The sequence below is a fragment of the Osmia bicornis genome, chromosome 2 (genome assembly GCF_907164935.1).
Source record: "Osmia bicornis bicornis chromosome 2, iOsmBic2.1, whole genome shotgun sequence".
Taxonomy (NCBI): Eukaryota; Metazoa; Arthropoda; class Insecta; order Hymenoptera; family Megachilidae; genus Osmia; species Osmia bicornis.
The window spans coordinates 11,211,752-11,225,370 of record NC_060217.1 but is presented as its reverse complement, the minus strand read 5'-3'; the positions used below and the strand labels follow the sequence as shown (position 1 = coordinate 11,225,370).

The window sequence follows — 13,619 nt, the reverse complement described above, 5'->3', positions numbered from 1 at the left end:
CTTTACAGAAAAGGTAAAGATTTATACAATACTTTTGATTTATCAGAATAGATCAATATCTTTTTCGCGTTCTCATTACTTATATTTAAAAGATCAGAAACTATCGAAACCTTCCCCTGAAAAGATTACAATTTTCACCTTCAGCAAAGCAGAAGGAATCAATTTTGCAAATTTAACTTTCGTCTTTTTCAATCTCCTAGAAGGAATGGAATGACCATTTTCGTCTGTCCCTTATCACTGAAAAGGGTCATCCACTATCCGTAAGCCCACAAAAGAGCGTGCAATGAATGCGGAACATTTCATCCCTTCACACCTTAAGCACCCTCCATCCGTCTAGCAAACTTCCATGCCAAATATTAAACGAACCTCATTGTTTTCGTTTCTTATTTTATCAATAACAAATATACGAAAAGAATGCAACACGACACTCCTGTTTCCCTGATAAAAGAAAATTGTACATGCGGCTCGATATCACGAGTGCATCGATGCAGCTACGTTCGTTGAATATTGGATGACAGCCGGATGACACGCGAAAGAACGCAAAGGCAACGCATCCAGTATTGTTTTAAAATGTCCACACGAAAACACAATGTTTCTAAACGATCGTAACCCGTTCTCATCGTTGGAACACACAAGTCCGACGTGTGGTTGCCATTAGAAATTGATTTCCAGTTGCCTGGCAACGTTCAGTTTAAGTTACCACCATGAAAGCCATGCCTGACCGGCAGTTAGTCGACTGCAAGTTACGTGACGCAAGGTGTAAGCATGGGCTTGTCAGACTTGGAAACGATACCCGGTAAACTTTTCGTGAAATCGCACGATATCAAGCACCTCTCTCGATTTCTTTGCAATTGACCCCCCTCTTTTTGGCAACGACGCTACTTTTTCGAGCACACTTTCCCTACGGATGCTGTTCTTCTTCTTGTATATGATGCACGACGCCGGTGAACCGGTATTAGATTTCATGGAATTGCAATAAATTTAATAAATTTTGCTTGAAAAAAAATATAATTTTTGCCAGTGGGTTTGATTTTGTTCGTTTCAAGGTGCTTTTAAACTATTACCTTGACATATTCGGTTGTTCGTTTTAAATTTACAATGTTCGCATTTTATTTTCCTTCTCGTCTGTTTTGGAAAAAGTGATTTTAAATTGTTATTATATTTTGTAGTTACACGGATTTATTTTAAATTGAATTTGTGAAATATTTTAAAGGAAATTACGCAGCTATGACTTAGTGGTTTTTCGCGTGTAATTTAAAATCAAATTAAAATTTAAGAAAAAGAATTGTGCGTGATGTAGTGCATGAAAATATAAATAAAATAGAATTTAATTTTATAGAGCGACTGTTACACGTAACAGAAACACAAAATATCCCTTATTTTATTTAAACATACAACAACTCGGGCACGTTTTTGATATATTACAGTATGAAATAGCATGAAACAGTTATGCACATACGTTACGCATATGTTGGTGTAAAATAGATTTATCTGTAATTATATTCATTTGTGTTATTTTTACGACAATGGGGGTCGCTGTATACGTAGCAAGGAAATTATTCTTCGGCTCGAGCTATAAAATTTTACTTTGTTGCGTGAAACTGTTGAATAAGTTGTTTTAAGTTAAACAGTAGTAGAAAAATTAGAACCAGTAAACGGTAGTACTTTCTTTTCAATTACTGTCAAATAATTAAAAAATGAAAATTGTAAGACAATTCTAAATGCTAGTAAGACTGCACTAACAATTTGAAACAATAAATTAAAATGTATTAAAAATTTAATTTGAAATATTTTCATTAATCTGTATTTCTATTTGGATTGACTATTTCTATTCTAATGGTCAATTCGTTAATTACGGTCAATTCTATAGCGCCGCTTCTGCGTGGTACCATTTCCGACCCTAATTATTTGTTGCACTATCATTGCGTCATTATTTTTTGCACTTCACACAGAGTTTAGAAAGGAATGTAATTTTTCATAAGTTAAATCGAGAATAACCTTTCTAATACTCTACTATCGAAGATTAAAAAATAAAAAAGTGACATTTTTATCGATATTTCCTTGCAAACTATTGCACTCTGCTTAACATATTTTTGCCATCCTACTTTAAAAAAAAATATATGTTTGTTGCTCTAAACTTCTCTGCTACTTCTTGCGTACCACGGATAATCGCATTTGCTAATCCGGGTTTATGCAAAATTATCGGAGTGCAAGTTCTGATAGGAACATTGTTATTACGATAGAATGTACACGTTACAGAATTGGATTAACTGCTTACGGGACATTGAATTAAATATTGCAATTGATCGGATTCGGGGGCGCATACGTTTTGATCCGTTTTCATGACTGTTAAACCATGCATCCTCGGGTTAACGACCTGACGCAGTTGCAGCCACTAGAAAATGAGCGCATCGATGTTATCGGCATAGCGAATTTACCATCTCGCATGTCGTATATCGAAATAGGGACATATTGTATACTGAACAATTTTGAATAATAACTGTGCTGTATTTAGTAGCTGTATCCGCCTAGAAACACTATTTCGAAATGAGAAATCAAAGTTTATATTAATACATTATATGGATCTAGGATTAAGATTCATTCTATGATGAGGCTTCAGAAAATGAGAAAAACTGATAAACATTCATTTTTTAATATATTGTTATCCAGTAAATGGTCGTTTAATAAATATAGAAATGAAGACATAAGGTTCTAAACCCTGGAAAGCTGGAGCTTCATTGAAAAATGCACAATTTGATTATAAAGTTTCTTGCTGAATAAGGAACGAACAAGGAATTTCTTCGTTCGACATAGAATCCTGATTGATCCAACAGCTGTCTTCAATAAAAATCCATAACCCTTTTCTTATCAATCTCTTCAGTATTAAGAAAAGCTATGTCGCTAACAAATGAGTCACCGTCGACCTATGTAACTCTCAACCTATTCAATGTTTTTCCGCTCGTTCAGGGTTCTTTCTGCACGCGTAAATTTTCGCAGGCTCGGTCCTCGAGACCTTTCTTGATACCGTAATTGGCAATTAAAGTCAGCGTAGATACAGAACAACAGGCTATGCTTGAAAGATGAATGCGTGATGAATTATGCAAAGGGAGGACGTTTGAACTTTTGATAAGAAGAACATAAACGTAACTGCCATGCAGGATTTACACCCAGTTGCTGCATCACTGACCTTTGCAAACGTGAAACTAAAATTATCGTTCGCTCTTGACACGGTCTTAATCACTGATTCAGTCATTTCGATGCTTAAACCTCGGTTTTCAATTCCCTTCTCTAATAATCGTGACTTTCTAAACCCTTGTATTTACGACGTCCACGATCACTGAATACCTGTTTAAAAATTCATCTGCCATTGAAACTGTACTGAGCCATGATTGTAGCTTTTAACAACCGATATGTGGCCGTAAATCAAATATCAAGTCCTTGCTTTTGAATGTACAATTAGGAATGTGATCAATTAGACCCCTTTTTGCAACAGAGAATCAACCTGATGTATCTCGTATTTTCTACTTTCTAAAGTTTAAATAAATATATTAAAATGATTCTGAAGACTTTTTCATTTAATACTGAAATAATTTTCCACTCTTTAACAATAACGATCTCAAAACTATGTTAATACCTTTTTGTAGAAAATAATAAGATATCACCAAATGACATTTAAAATGATATACAATTTCATTTAAAAAAATGAAAGTAGGCTTAAATTTTTACTTAATTTTTCTTAGTGACATTGTTTCGTATCTTTCACCATTTAAAAAATATAACTTGCAAATGACACACTATTAAGGAAATTAACTTTGTAAAATGTTTTAAATTTCTCACAGAGCAATTATTATAAGAAAAAGAGCTGAAGAAATTATAATTATGAATTCATATTTCGACTCTTCTTGCAGACCAAAAAAAAGAGCAATGTCAATTCTATTTTTATTTCAAGAAAAAGCTTTGGGCAGATCTTTTTAATCTCTCGTGCAGCAAGCTCTTAGCTTTTCAGACACGACTCGCCAAAAGCAGCTTTAGATTTAAGTTATTCCTATAATGGTCCGTTTATCTACGATCTAGTTAAAGAAGGGTTCATTCTGATATTTGAATTTTAAATGGCTATTCAACTCCGCCCTCTCCCTTGTGTTCAGTAATTTTTGCCGAATTTTAAAGATACCGCGTTTTGGGGCGCAAGAAATTTCTTGTTTAAAGTTAAAGTTAAAAAAGTCTTCTTTAAAGAACGTTTATCTCGCTTCTTCTTGATCGCACGAACGCCATTTCGTGCCAGATATAAAAAGAAAAGACGCGATTCGTCCTTCGATAGCACGTTATCGCGTTAACCTTCTTAAATAAATCATTGGAAATTTAGAGCTTTTCGTATTTCCTCGTTAAGGAATATTGCGAGATAGTAGATATGCTGCATTTAAACTTAAAATACGATAGGAAGTAACTTCTATGCACGTCTGTCCTGGTGAATAATTGTTTTTAAAGGACGATGCTATCTTTGAGCAAAGTGGAACTGTGAAATGCAACCTTCAGACAAGAATTATTCAAAGTGATAGAGAAATAATAAATGATCAATAAGATGTTACTATTGAATTATTATATCATGGTTTGTTATAATTTATTGCCATTTCGAATAATAATTAAACCTTAAGGATATTCTGCTTTGAGTTAAAAATTCAAATATATTAATTGTCTGATTCGAAATGAAAAATTACAAAAACCTAATATAAATTATTTATGTAACTTTACAGAATCGGGTGCAGTGTTCACGGTCGGTCGAAGCAGATTCGCAGACAACATTGCATCGCATTTCTTTATACGAAAGGATCCTGTAATTAGCATTACATGCGGGGACGAACATTCTGCTGTGATTTGTCGTAAGTGAATTACAAGTGTCGTATGTATTATAGAAACCTCTAGTCATATCGTAACAATGGATATAGAACATAGAACATAGAACATATCGTCGATCAAAATGCCAAAGTCACGAATATATATTTTAGCCTCCTTTCAGTTAAATATCTTACCATAAAATTACATTTTAAAAGGAACACACATTGCCAAATGAGCGAATGCGAAGTTGTGTAATAGGTCCAAAATCTGAGCATCTATCAATTAACAAATTGACTAAATACCCACGTATGCAATGGCAAATTGTCAAATGTCAAAATAATTTATATTTTCTATTATCCATCTCAAACTATAGATTCTATAGACATTTAGCTATAAATTTAACTCTACATTTAGCTATAAATTCTGATAAGATTTGAATTCTTATAAATATTGCAAAGATAGATCCAAAATTTTTAATAAAAATTTATAATTTCATATATGGCACTTGAGGCTGGTTTAGTAACAATATAAATGGATTTATGATACCAGTTCTGAATTTCAAATCTCAATATCTCAAAATGATATTTTTGCACATTCGTGACTTTGACATTGGATCGACGATATCATAGTTTTATTATATTTGCTATTTCTAACAAAACTATGCTTTTCTCAATAATCTCAAATCGAAAGAATTTAACTTCTACATCAAAGATAATATCACCTGTCTATAAATGCTTTCACAGAACACACTAAACGTTAAGTTAACATCTTCTGCGTTACCCTATCGATTTGTCCACTAGTGGTCTTGATTTTAAAGGAAATCAATGAATGAACACGTGAATGACTGTACACGTTTCAATGATACCGCACGTGGTTATACTTTATTATCTTTTTAAGTGTTTATATGGGAACGTCCCCGAATAGACCCGCTAAAATAGAGTAATTTATTGAAACACCCGGTTCTAGCAAAATATCTTCTGAAAGTATTTTTTTTTATTTTTTTCTCATTCCTTTGTAACACTGTTTCACAAAAGAATGAAATCCATTACAAGTTCAGCTTATTTTTACCCTCTAAGCAATATTTACTGGGTTCATTTTAACCTCGGATATATAACTCGACTTATTCACGACAGTATCATGATTTATAGACTCTAAAGATCTTACTACACCTTATAATTATTGTCAATAAAAAGGCAACGAATAATGTGATTTTATAACACGTTCTTTTTTTTCGTTTATATTGCAATAACATTTTATGCCCACAAAACGATAGGGACTCGTTTCAAAACTATAACTTTCTATGAAGTAAGTACAATTGTCAAATAATTGATCTATCTTCAATTTATTATGAAATGATCCAGATTTAAGTTCTAATTTCAATGGAAAATATACAAACATCGTGGGGGTAGCAAATTTTTCATGAATAATTCATAGAATTAAAGGTCGATTGATCTGTTGATTTCTAAGTAAAACAACCAGGATCAATGATTTACAGCTTCTGTATCATGATTCGCGAAGAAGTTATAGCCGACCTGTGCTTTCATAGGGATAGCCACTGTCCAGTAAATCGATATGACCACGCAATGTTCTAGCACTTAACATACATAACTATGCGAACAGAGTCGACATACTGTTATTATCAACAGTTCCAGAAACTATCTAAATATAGTGAACTTCCAGTTTCCTTGAATAAAATGTCTTACAGAATTATTGTAATAACAATTCGTGGTATACGAAGAATAAAATTGAACAAATTCAAATTAATATCTTAATGAAGATAATGTTTGAACTATATAAATATTTGTATTTTAAAGTAAATAAAAACATGGAGAAATATATAATTTATGAAATTGGTACCTTTATCCCTTTCAGAAAGCGGCAGACTGTTCGTCTTTGGAAGTAATGATTGGGGTCAGCTTGGGCTTGGTCATAGAAACCACATTAGTAAACCATCTTGTGTAAAAGGTTCGTATTTCTACGGTTCTAATCTTTTTAAAATCCTAGTTTTGCTCGAAGAAAACTGTTCTATATTTGGCCAAAAATATTATATATTAGAGTTATTAAAGTTTTTATAAAATAAAAATTTCTAAAAGATCATAATTTTAACAAATAATTGGAAATCAATTTCCATTAAAATAAAATATTATATAATATTATATTTTATAAAATGAAAAATTCAACTCTATTTTAAATTGAAACCTTATAATTGTAACAAATAATGGCCAATTAATTTTTAATTAATCAGAAAAATATAATAATTTTTTTAATATAGTGCAATTATGTCTAACCATGTCTGATATTACCATATTCCCTTGAAATTCTATGAACCTGCCACGATCTAACTTCTGTAATTAAAATCATCTAAACTACGTAAATTTCCTATGCGTTCTTACAATAGAACCTATTCATTTTCAGTCCTGAAGCCGGAAAAGGTCACACATGTCGCGTGTGGACGGGCACACACACTAATTTGCACAGGTAAGACGTCCTTTATTTCTTCCTGTTGCACTGACACTAAAAGCCTTATTAAATACACTTACTTAGAGTAATTTGTATAATTAAACAAATACAATTGCACGTCGTCTACTTTCTGAACGCATCATTCATTCAACTTCTAATTTATAAACAAGTACTTCTTTATTTTTATCCATTTTACATTTAAGACAGACGATGTTATCGGAAAAATTGGTTTAAATTATACTTAATGTATGTAAAAATAAATCTACATTTCTTTTTTTTTGGTGCAGCCTTTTAATCATTGATAACTTTTGATTTATTAGAGGTACTTTTGTAAATAGCTATAATATATTCTTGGTGTTCGCGAACTTGTACCTTGAATACCAAAACGTCTGGTACGATAAGATTCTGAATTTGATAACGTGGTTTTTTAAGTAAGGAAAATCATCGGTTATATTTTAAGCATGCCCCAACCACATTTCCTACTCCAAAGATTTGTATCTGTCCCTCATAATGCTACATCATACCGCTTTCCGTGTCAACCTCATTTTACATCGCTAATTACTTTAATGAGCTTTCAATTTTAGAACCCTTATCTCTCTTCTTTCTCACAGTTCGTTGATAACGATTGCCTTTAAACTATGTTGAAAAACTTCTCTATAACTCGAACCTTTTTATTCTAATTTCGAAGTGCTAAAGTGTAGGTACTGGTGAATAGCTCTGTGGATTGTTTAACGTTCATCTTACGCGAAACCATCATAATACAAAAATTTATATCTAAATAATAAAAATAACGATAGCTTTGTGGTACCAATTCTTAAGGTATTAAATACTGTTAAAAATTATCAAATCGAAATTATTAGTGAAATAAAAATCATAAAACAAGTAGTGTACGTACTTTGCAACGTTCATGGTGCAAGCAGGTGAAATATCCATGGTGGTCAACCCATACTGATCAGCAGCCAGTCCACGTTTAAATGTTATGGCACTTGATAAATCTTGATGTTCTTCAACGTAAATTAAAACACATACATTTAAAAGTTTTTTAATAGACACTACGCTGTTCGCGTTTCTTGAATTTATTTCTCCGATTGTTTAATGCACGGAAAACAAATAATTGAAGGTATTTCTCAATAGAACACCGAAGGAATTTAGTAGATCAGTCTCTCTCGGTTGACGGATATAAACTGAATTAGTATGTTTCCATCACTCCTGTGCGAATAGCTTCTTCAATAACAACATTCCGATCAGCCAACGCTTCTTGGATTTTGTATTCTCCACACCGGGGTTTGTCTGTTTACATTCTCCACAATAGGATTGTCTGTATACATTTCGAAGCTGCTTCATATATTAGGTGTACAAATTAATTCGGTGCCTTTTCCTTATTTTAATTAAAGATTTATTTTTAAATAGCTATAATAATACCAATTATTGAAATAATCTTTATTGTTATTATGTCGTCTTGTCACTTTTCAAAAGTTCAAAACCGCGAGAAAATATTCCAATTAAAAATATCTATTAAGAAGACGTAATACTAAAGGCACCGAATTAATTTGTATACCTAATACATACTAAAATTAACTTTACGATTAACTTTAAATTTTTTAAGCATATAAATAGTTCAAAATAGAAAGTGAAAATCAGCATAAATAATAATTTTATACTGACGTATGTGTACATCGAACTGATGAAAGGAATAAATATAAAATTACACTCTACCTGAAGGTTTTTTCTTCATTCTAAAGCACAAAACAATATTGTTTCAGGAGGGCAAAAGATTTTCGCCTGTGGCACCGATCAAGAAGGCCAACTAGGTCGAGGAACATCAGCTATCGGTGATTTTTCAAGTTCTCCTGTATTGGTATACGATTCGGGATTGGCTGGATCAAAGATACTTCAACTTGCTGCCGGTTCTCATCATTCCCTGGCTCTTATCAGCGACGGGGGTGTGTTTGCATGGGGTAGTAATCTCGAAGGGCAATTGGGCTTGCCCGATGTCTCCGGTTTGGTTAACAAACCAACGAAAGTGCAGATTCCTGAACCTGTAAAACAAATTAGCGCCGGTTATTACCATTCTGCATTTTTGACAGGTGACTTCTTAAATAATAATTTCATTAACATATTACTTACAGCTCAAAAATAAAATAGGTAAACGCTATCAACTTGTCTACGAAGGGTTAATTGATTTTCCGTTAACTATCGACGGTGTCGAAAAGTTTAACAATAAGCTTCTAATAAATAAAGTATTTTAGTTTTGATGAAAAATTGATAGCAGCTGAATAGCAAAGAATAGAAGAAAGGAAATGGATTTAAACGAGTCGGTGACGTTGGAAGAAAAATGTGTCACTGTATTAAAAGTTGTTCTTCGAACTCGGAATTATATTTTCAGAAAGCGGTTCGGTTTACGTCTGTGGCGAGTCAGAAAGTGGAAAATTAGGGATCGATGTCAATTTTTCAACGCAAGTTACACCAAAACAGATGCAATTACCCAGCCCTGCTGTTCATGTAGCGTGCGGTGGCCACCACACAGTTATTTTAGTTGGTGCGTTCAAATCAATTTCTCTGATCTAAATTACACTTATTTAAAGAATTGACGATACAAATAGAACACGGAGGGGTTTACGATAATTTCTTTTTACAATTTACAGAAAACGGAAATGTATATTGTACCGGAAGTAATTCGAATGGACAGCTCGGTTTAGGAACAAATGTCACGGAGCTTCAGACACCGAAACTTCTATCACGTGGGATGTTACAAAACGATACAATCAGTCGGATTTCTTGCGGAGAAAGTCATACAGCTATTGTGACTGGTAACTTCGAATAGAAAGTTGATTAATTTTGAAAATTAAATTTACAATGGGAGAAGTAAAGTATTTGAAACTCATTTACTATTGAAAAATTTTAAAATATCTACAAATTGTGTTTGGTTTATAAATCATCAAAATTAATTACTTTTAATTAATTAAAGAAAATTAGTAACCTTTGAAATTAAAACGACGTTACATTCAAATTTGAAGGCTAAATTGTGTAGAAAATTAAAAATATATATCAACGTGTAAATATATTTTCTGTGGAAGCTTTGCAAATTAACTTCTTATATTTTGAATATTTTATTTCTGTAGGTGAGTCAAAATAACCCTGCAAAATTCGTGCGTGGTTCGATATAATAATAACATTTCTGAGAAAATGGATTAAAAATTATTTCACAGAACCTTTTGGAAGATTGAAAAATTGTTTTTTTCTTTTACTATGACAAGTAGAAACAATACAAATGAATAGAGCAAGTTTACTTGACAGTGTAATTACTATTTCCTTCCGTTAACGTTAGTTTTTCTTGACAGGGTCTGGGAAACTTTTCACATGTGGCGATGGAAGACACGGAAAATTAGGGTTGGAAGAAAACGAGAACAACGTTCACGAACTAACTTTCGTTCAACGATATAAAGAACTCTTTGTATCAAAGGTAACCGCACAACTGATTTATTTTTACAAATATAGAATCATTCTTTTGACTTTGATTTGAAAAAACTGTGCAGGTTGCATGCGGTGGCTGTCATACAATTTTGGTTGGCCAAAGGCGAGAAACAAATAATTATGCACAAAGAGATAAAGAAACTTCACAAACGGTGATTAAAAATTTAACCAATTATTTTTTCACGAACTTTAGACTTTGTGAGAATTTTCTACAACTATTATAATTACTAAAATTATTAAAGATTGTCACGCAACTATTTTGCAATTAACAGAAACTTTTCTCTAATTTGTAGGAACACGTTCAGAAAAGAAATTCTCTTCCACCTTTAAAGCTTCCTGTAAATATATTGCAAACAGAGCCTCACGAGGATACAATAAAAGCGCAAATAAATCCAGAAAACACTGATCTTCCATCAACAATTAAAACAGAATTAGACAATGTAACGAATAACGAGGAAAATATGAACAGCGTTACAGATTCGATGAATAACATCGAAAAAGTGGAGAGTCCAAAGGAATCTTCGAATGGTACAAAACAGAAGACATCAGAGACCAGAGGAAATGAAATGGAACCGGAAAAGGCATCAAAAGAAATGCCAGAAGTCACCGAAGAGTCTGAGGAATCGAAAGTACAAAATGAAAACCACGAATCAATAAATGAAAAGAAAAAAGTTGAACCGAAAGTAGATGAAGAGAACAATATTAAAGAGGAGACTCCTGAAGAAACTAATAATGAACAAAATAACAAAGAGAACAATAATGAAATGTCAGAGAATGATGCTGCAGATCACAAAGAAATCAGTGAAAAAGATACTGCGATAGATAATAAGTCAAATACTGAGAAGAATGATATTCCAGAATCAGTGAATGAAAAAATAGAATCGAAAGATACTAATGATGACAAAGAAGAAACGAATGCTGAGAAACAAATGTCTCCTTCCAGTTCCACACCACCGCCAAAACCACCGAGATTAAAGCCTGGAAGTGGGAATAGTACATCCGGTGAGAGAACATCATCGATGGAAAAAGAAGAAGAAAATAACAAGGTGAAAGATGATGAGAGAAAAGAAGATACCACGGAGAAAGAGGCAGAAACAAAGGAAGATAATGAAGCGAAGAAACAGGAGACGAGTTCTATGAAATCTTCAACGAAGAAACAGGAGTCGAGTTCTATGAAATCTTCAGCGAAAAGTAAGAGTTCCAAGTCGACGAGATCGATAGTAGACACAGAAGACGCGATAGAAATCGACAAGCAGGATGACAAAGAGAAAACTGCTGAAGCAGAAAGGATGAATAATGACATTGCTCAGGACGACGCTGATGTTGTACAATCACCAGCGCCAAGAACTGGTAAGAAAACTAAAAGAATAGTAATTGATTGATTAATTCATGCCTGTCTAACTGCTAGAAGCGAAAGAGCCACCGCTCCCATTCTTACCGCTTCAGACTTCCCCCACCGTCCAGTAGTATCAGTAGTGGGGGGAGCCAAGCGCGAGCTCCGTGTTAGGGGAAAGAGCCACGAGTGGCCCGCGGGCCGCAGGTTAGACAGGTCTGAATTAATTGATACCTTGGGGGGGTGGGTTTGGTCTTCTAATTTTACATTTAATATAAAGTGAGTAGTATTGCTTGATTTTGGGATTATGGAGATTTGGTAAATAGTGACAATCATCGACGTAATGAGGTAGGGGACAGGGTGAGTCTCCTTCCAAAAGGTGGACTGGGCCCTAAAATTGTAGTATTCAAAAATTTAAGAATTTCAACATTCCAAATTTTCAACATTAAAATAATGTAAAATACAAAATTATAAATATTTAAATTGTGACTATCACCTTGATCCGCCAGAAGCTATCATTTTGCACAGAAACATTGTATATCCTTCATCACTTTTAAATAATTTGTGTTATTTTAATTATTCAAATTAGGAGGTAGAATGTCCAAGATATTTAAGGCTAAGAAACCACAAGGAGTAGAAAACGGCACAAAAAGCACTGGTGCTGTAAATCACAAACCCAAGGTAAGCATAATATCTATATCTCCATCTCTCTGTTATATTACGTTAAAATAGATTTACAGCATAATAAATAATTCGTTTTATTTGCTTCTGCAGTCGAAAGCGTGTAGTATCCTGTGATCAAGATTTCTTTGACAATGTATCATACTTCATTACATTTTTTATAATAATAAATGCATGATAATAGTGAGATTGGGACCAAGGCGAGTGATATTGAAAAGTGACTTCATTTATAACGAAAAATAAATTTCTTTCCATTACACTCATATGTATCCTGTTGATTCAACATTACAACAATTATCTGCTTTCTTCTATTTTCTAAATAATTTTAATAAATAATTTTAATCGAACATCGACGTAATATATGTACAAAGTGGGAAATCTGACAGAAATTCCTTCAAGAGTATTATTTTTGAATTCTAAACCACTGAAATTTTTTTATTTTCTAGGAAGAGAATTCTTACAATATTGAAATCTTAATAACTATGATCCAGAACAAATTAAAGATTTTTTTAAAGTAATATTTTAATATTGTAATAAAAAGTGATCTATTTAAGTGATTTATGAATTTTTCAGATTTCTCATAACAAGTTCCTTCAATGAATTCATGAAATATCATTTTAACAACAAAACTACTTGTAAATAAAAATACAACTGTATGAAATAATCTTAATTGCGATACTGTTAAAATTATCGTTAATTATAACTATTATATTGTATAAGGTGTTCGGGTATGTTTCTGAACATTCTTTTGTATAACTGCTATGTATAATAAAAGTAGATACAGAAGAACCTGATAAAATTATTTTTCTTAGATCCTTCTAATTATTAGAATATAGAA

The 13,619-nt window shown here is 32.6% G+C and overlaps 2 protein-coding genes across 2 annotated transcripts in view; one reads left to right on the top strand and one right to left on the bottom strand.

Annotated features, from left to right (window-relative positions):
* LOC114871468 (HIV Tat-specific factor 1 homolog) overlaps positions 1–9,097 on the bottom strand; it is a 64,822-nt gene extending 55,725 nt beyond the window's left edge. The window contains exons 1-2 of the mRNA XM_029177404.2: positions 9,010–9,097; positions 8,189–8,611 (exon numbers count right to left, since the gene is read on the bottom strand). The gene's annotated coding sequence lies outside the window, so the exon portion shown is untranslated. The remainder of the gene's footprint in view (positions 1–8,188; positions 8,612–9,009) is intronic.
* Positions 758–13,570, top strand: LOC114871467 (X-linked retinitis pigmentosa GTPase regulator-like). The gene is made up of 12 exons (XM_029177402.2): positions 758–796; positions 4,752–4,877; positions 6,706–6,798; positions 7,249–7,311; positions 9,057–9,380; positions 9,680–9,832; positions 9,939–10,103; positions 10,635–10,756; positions 10,830–10,919; positions 11,061–12,117; positions 12,690–12,781; positions 12,875–13,570. Exons 1-12 carry the CDS (start codon positions 766–768, stop codon positions 12,896–12,898), a joined length of 2,340 nt encoding a protein of 779 aa, XP_029033235.2. The 5' UTR covers positions 758–765; the 3' UTR covers positions 12,899–13,570.
* Positions 13,571–13,619: the final 49 nt, after the last annotated feature.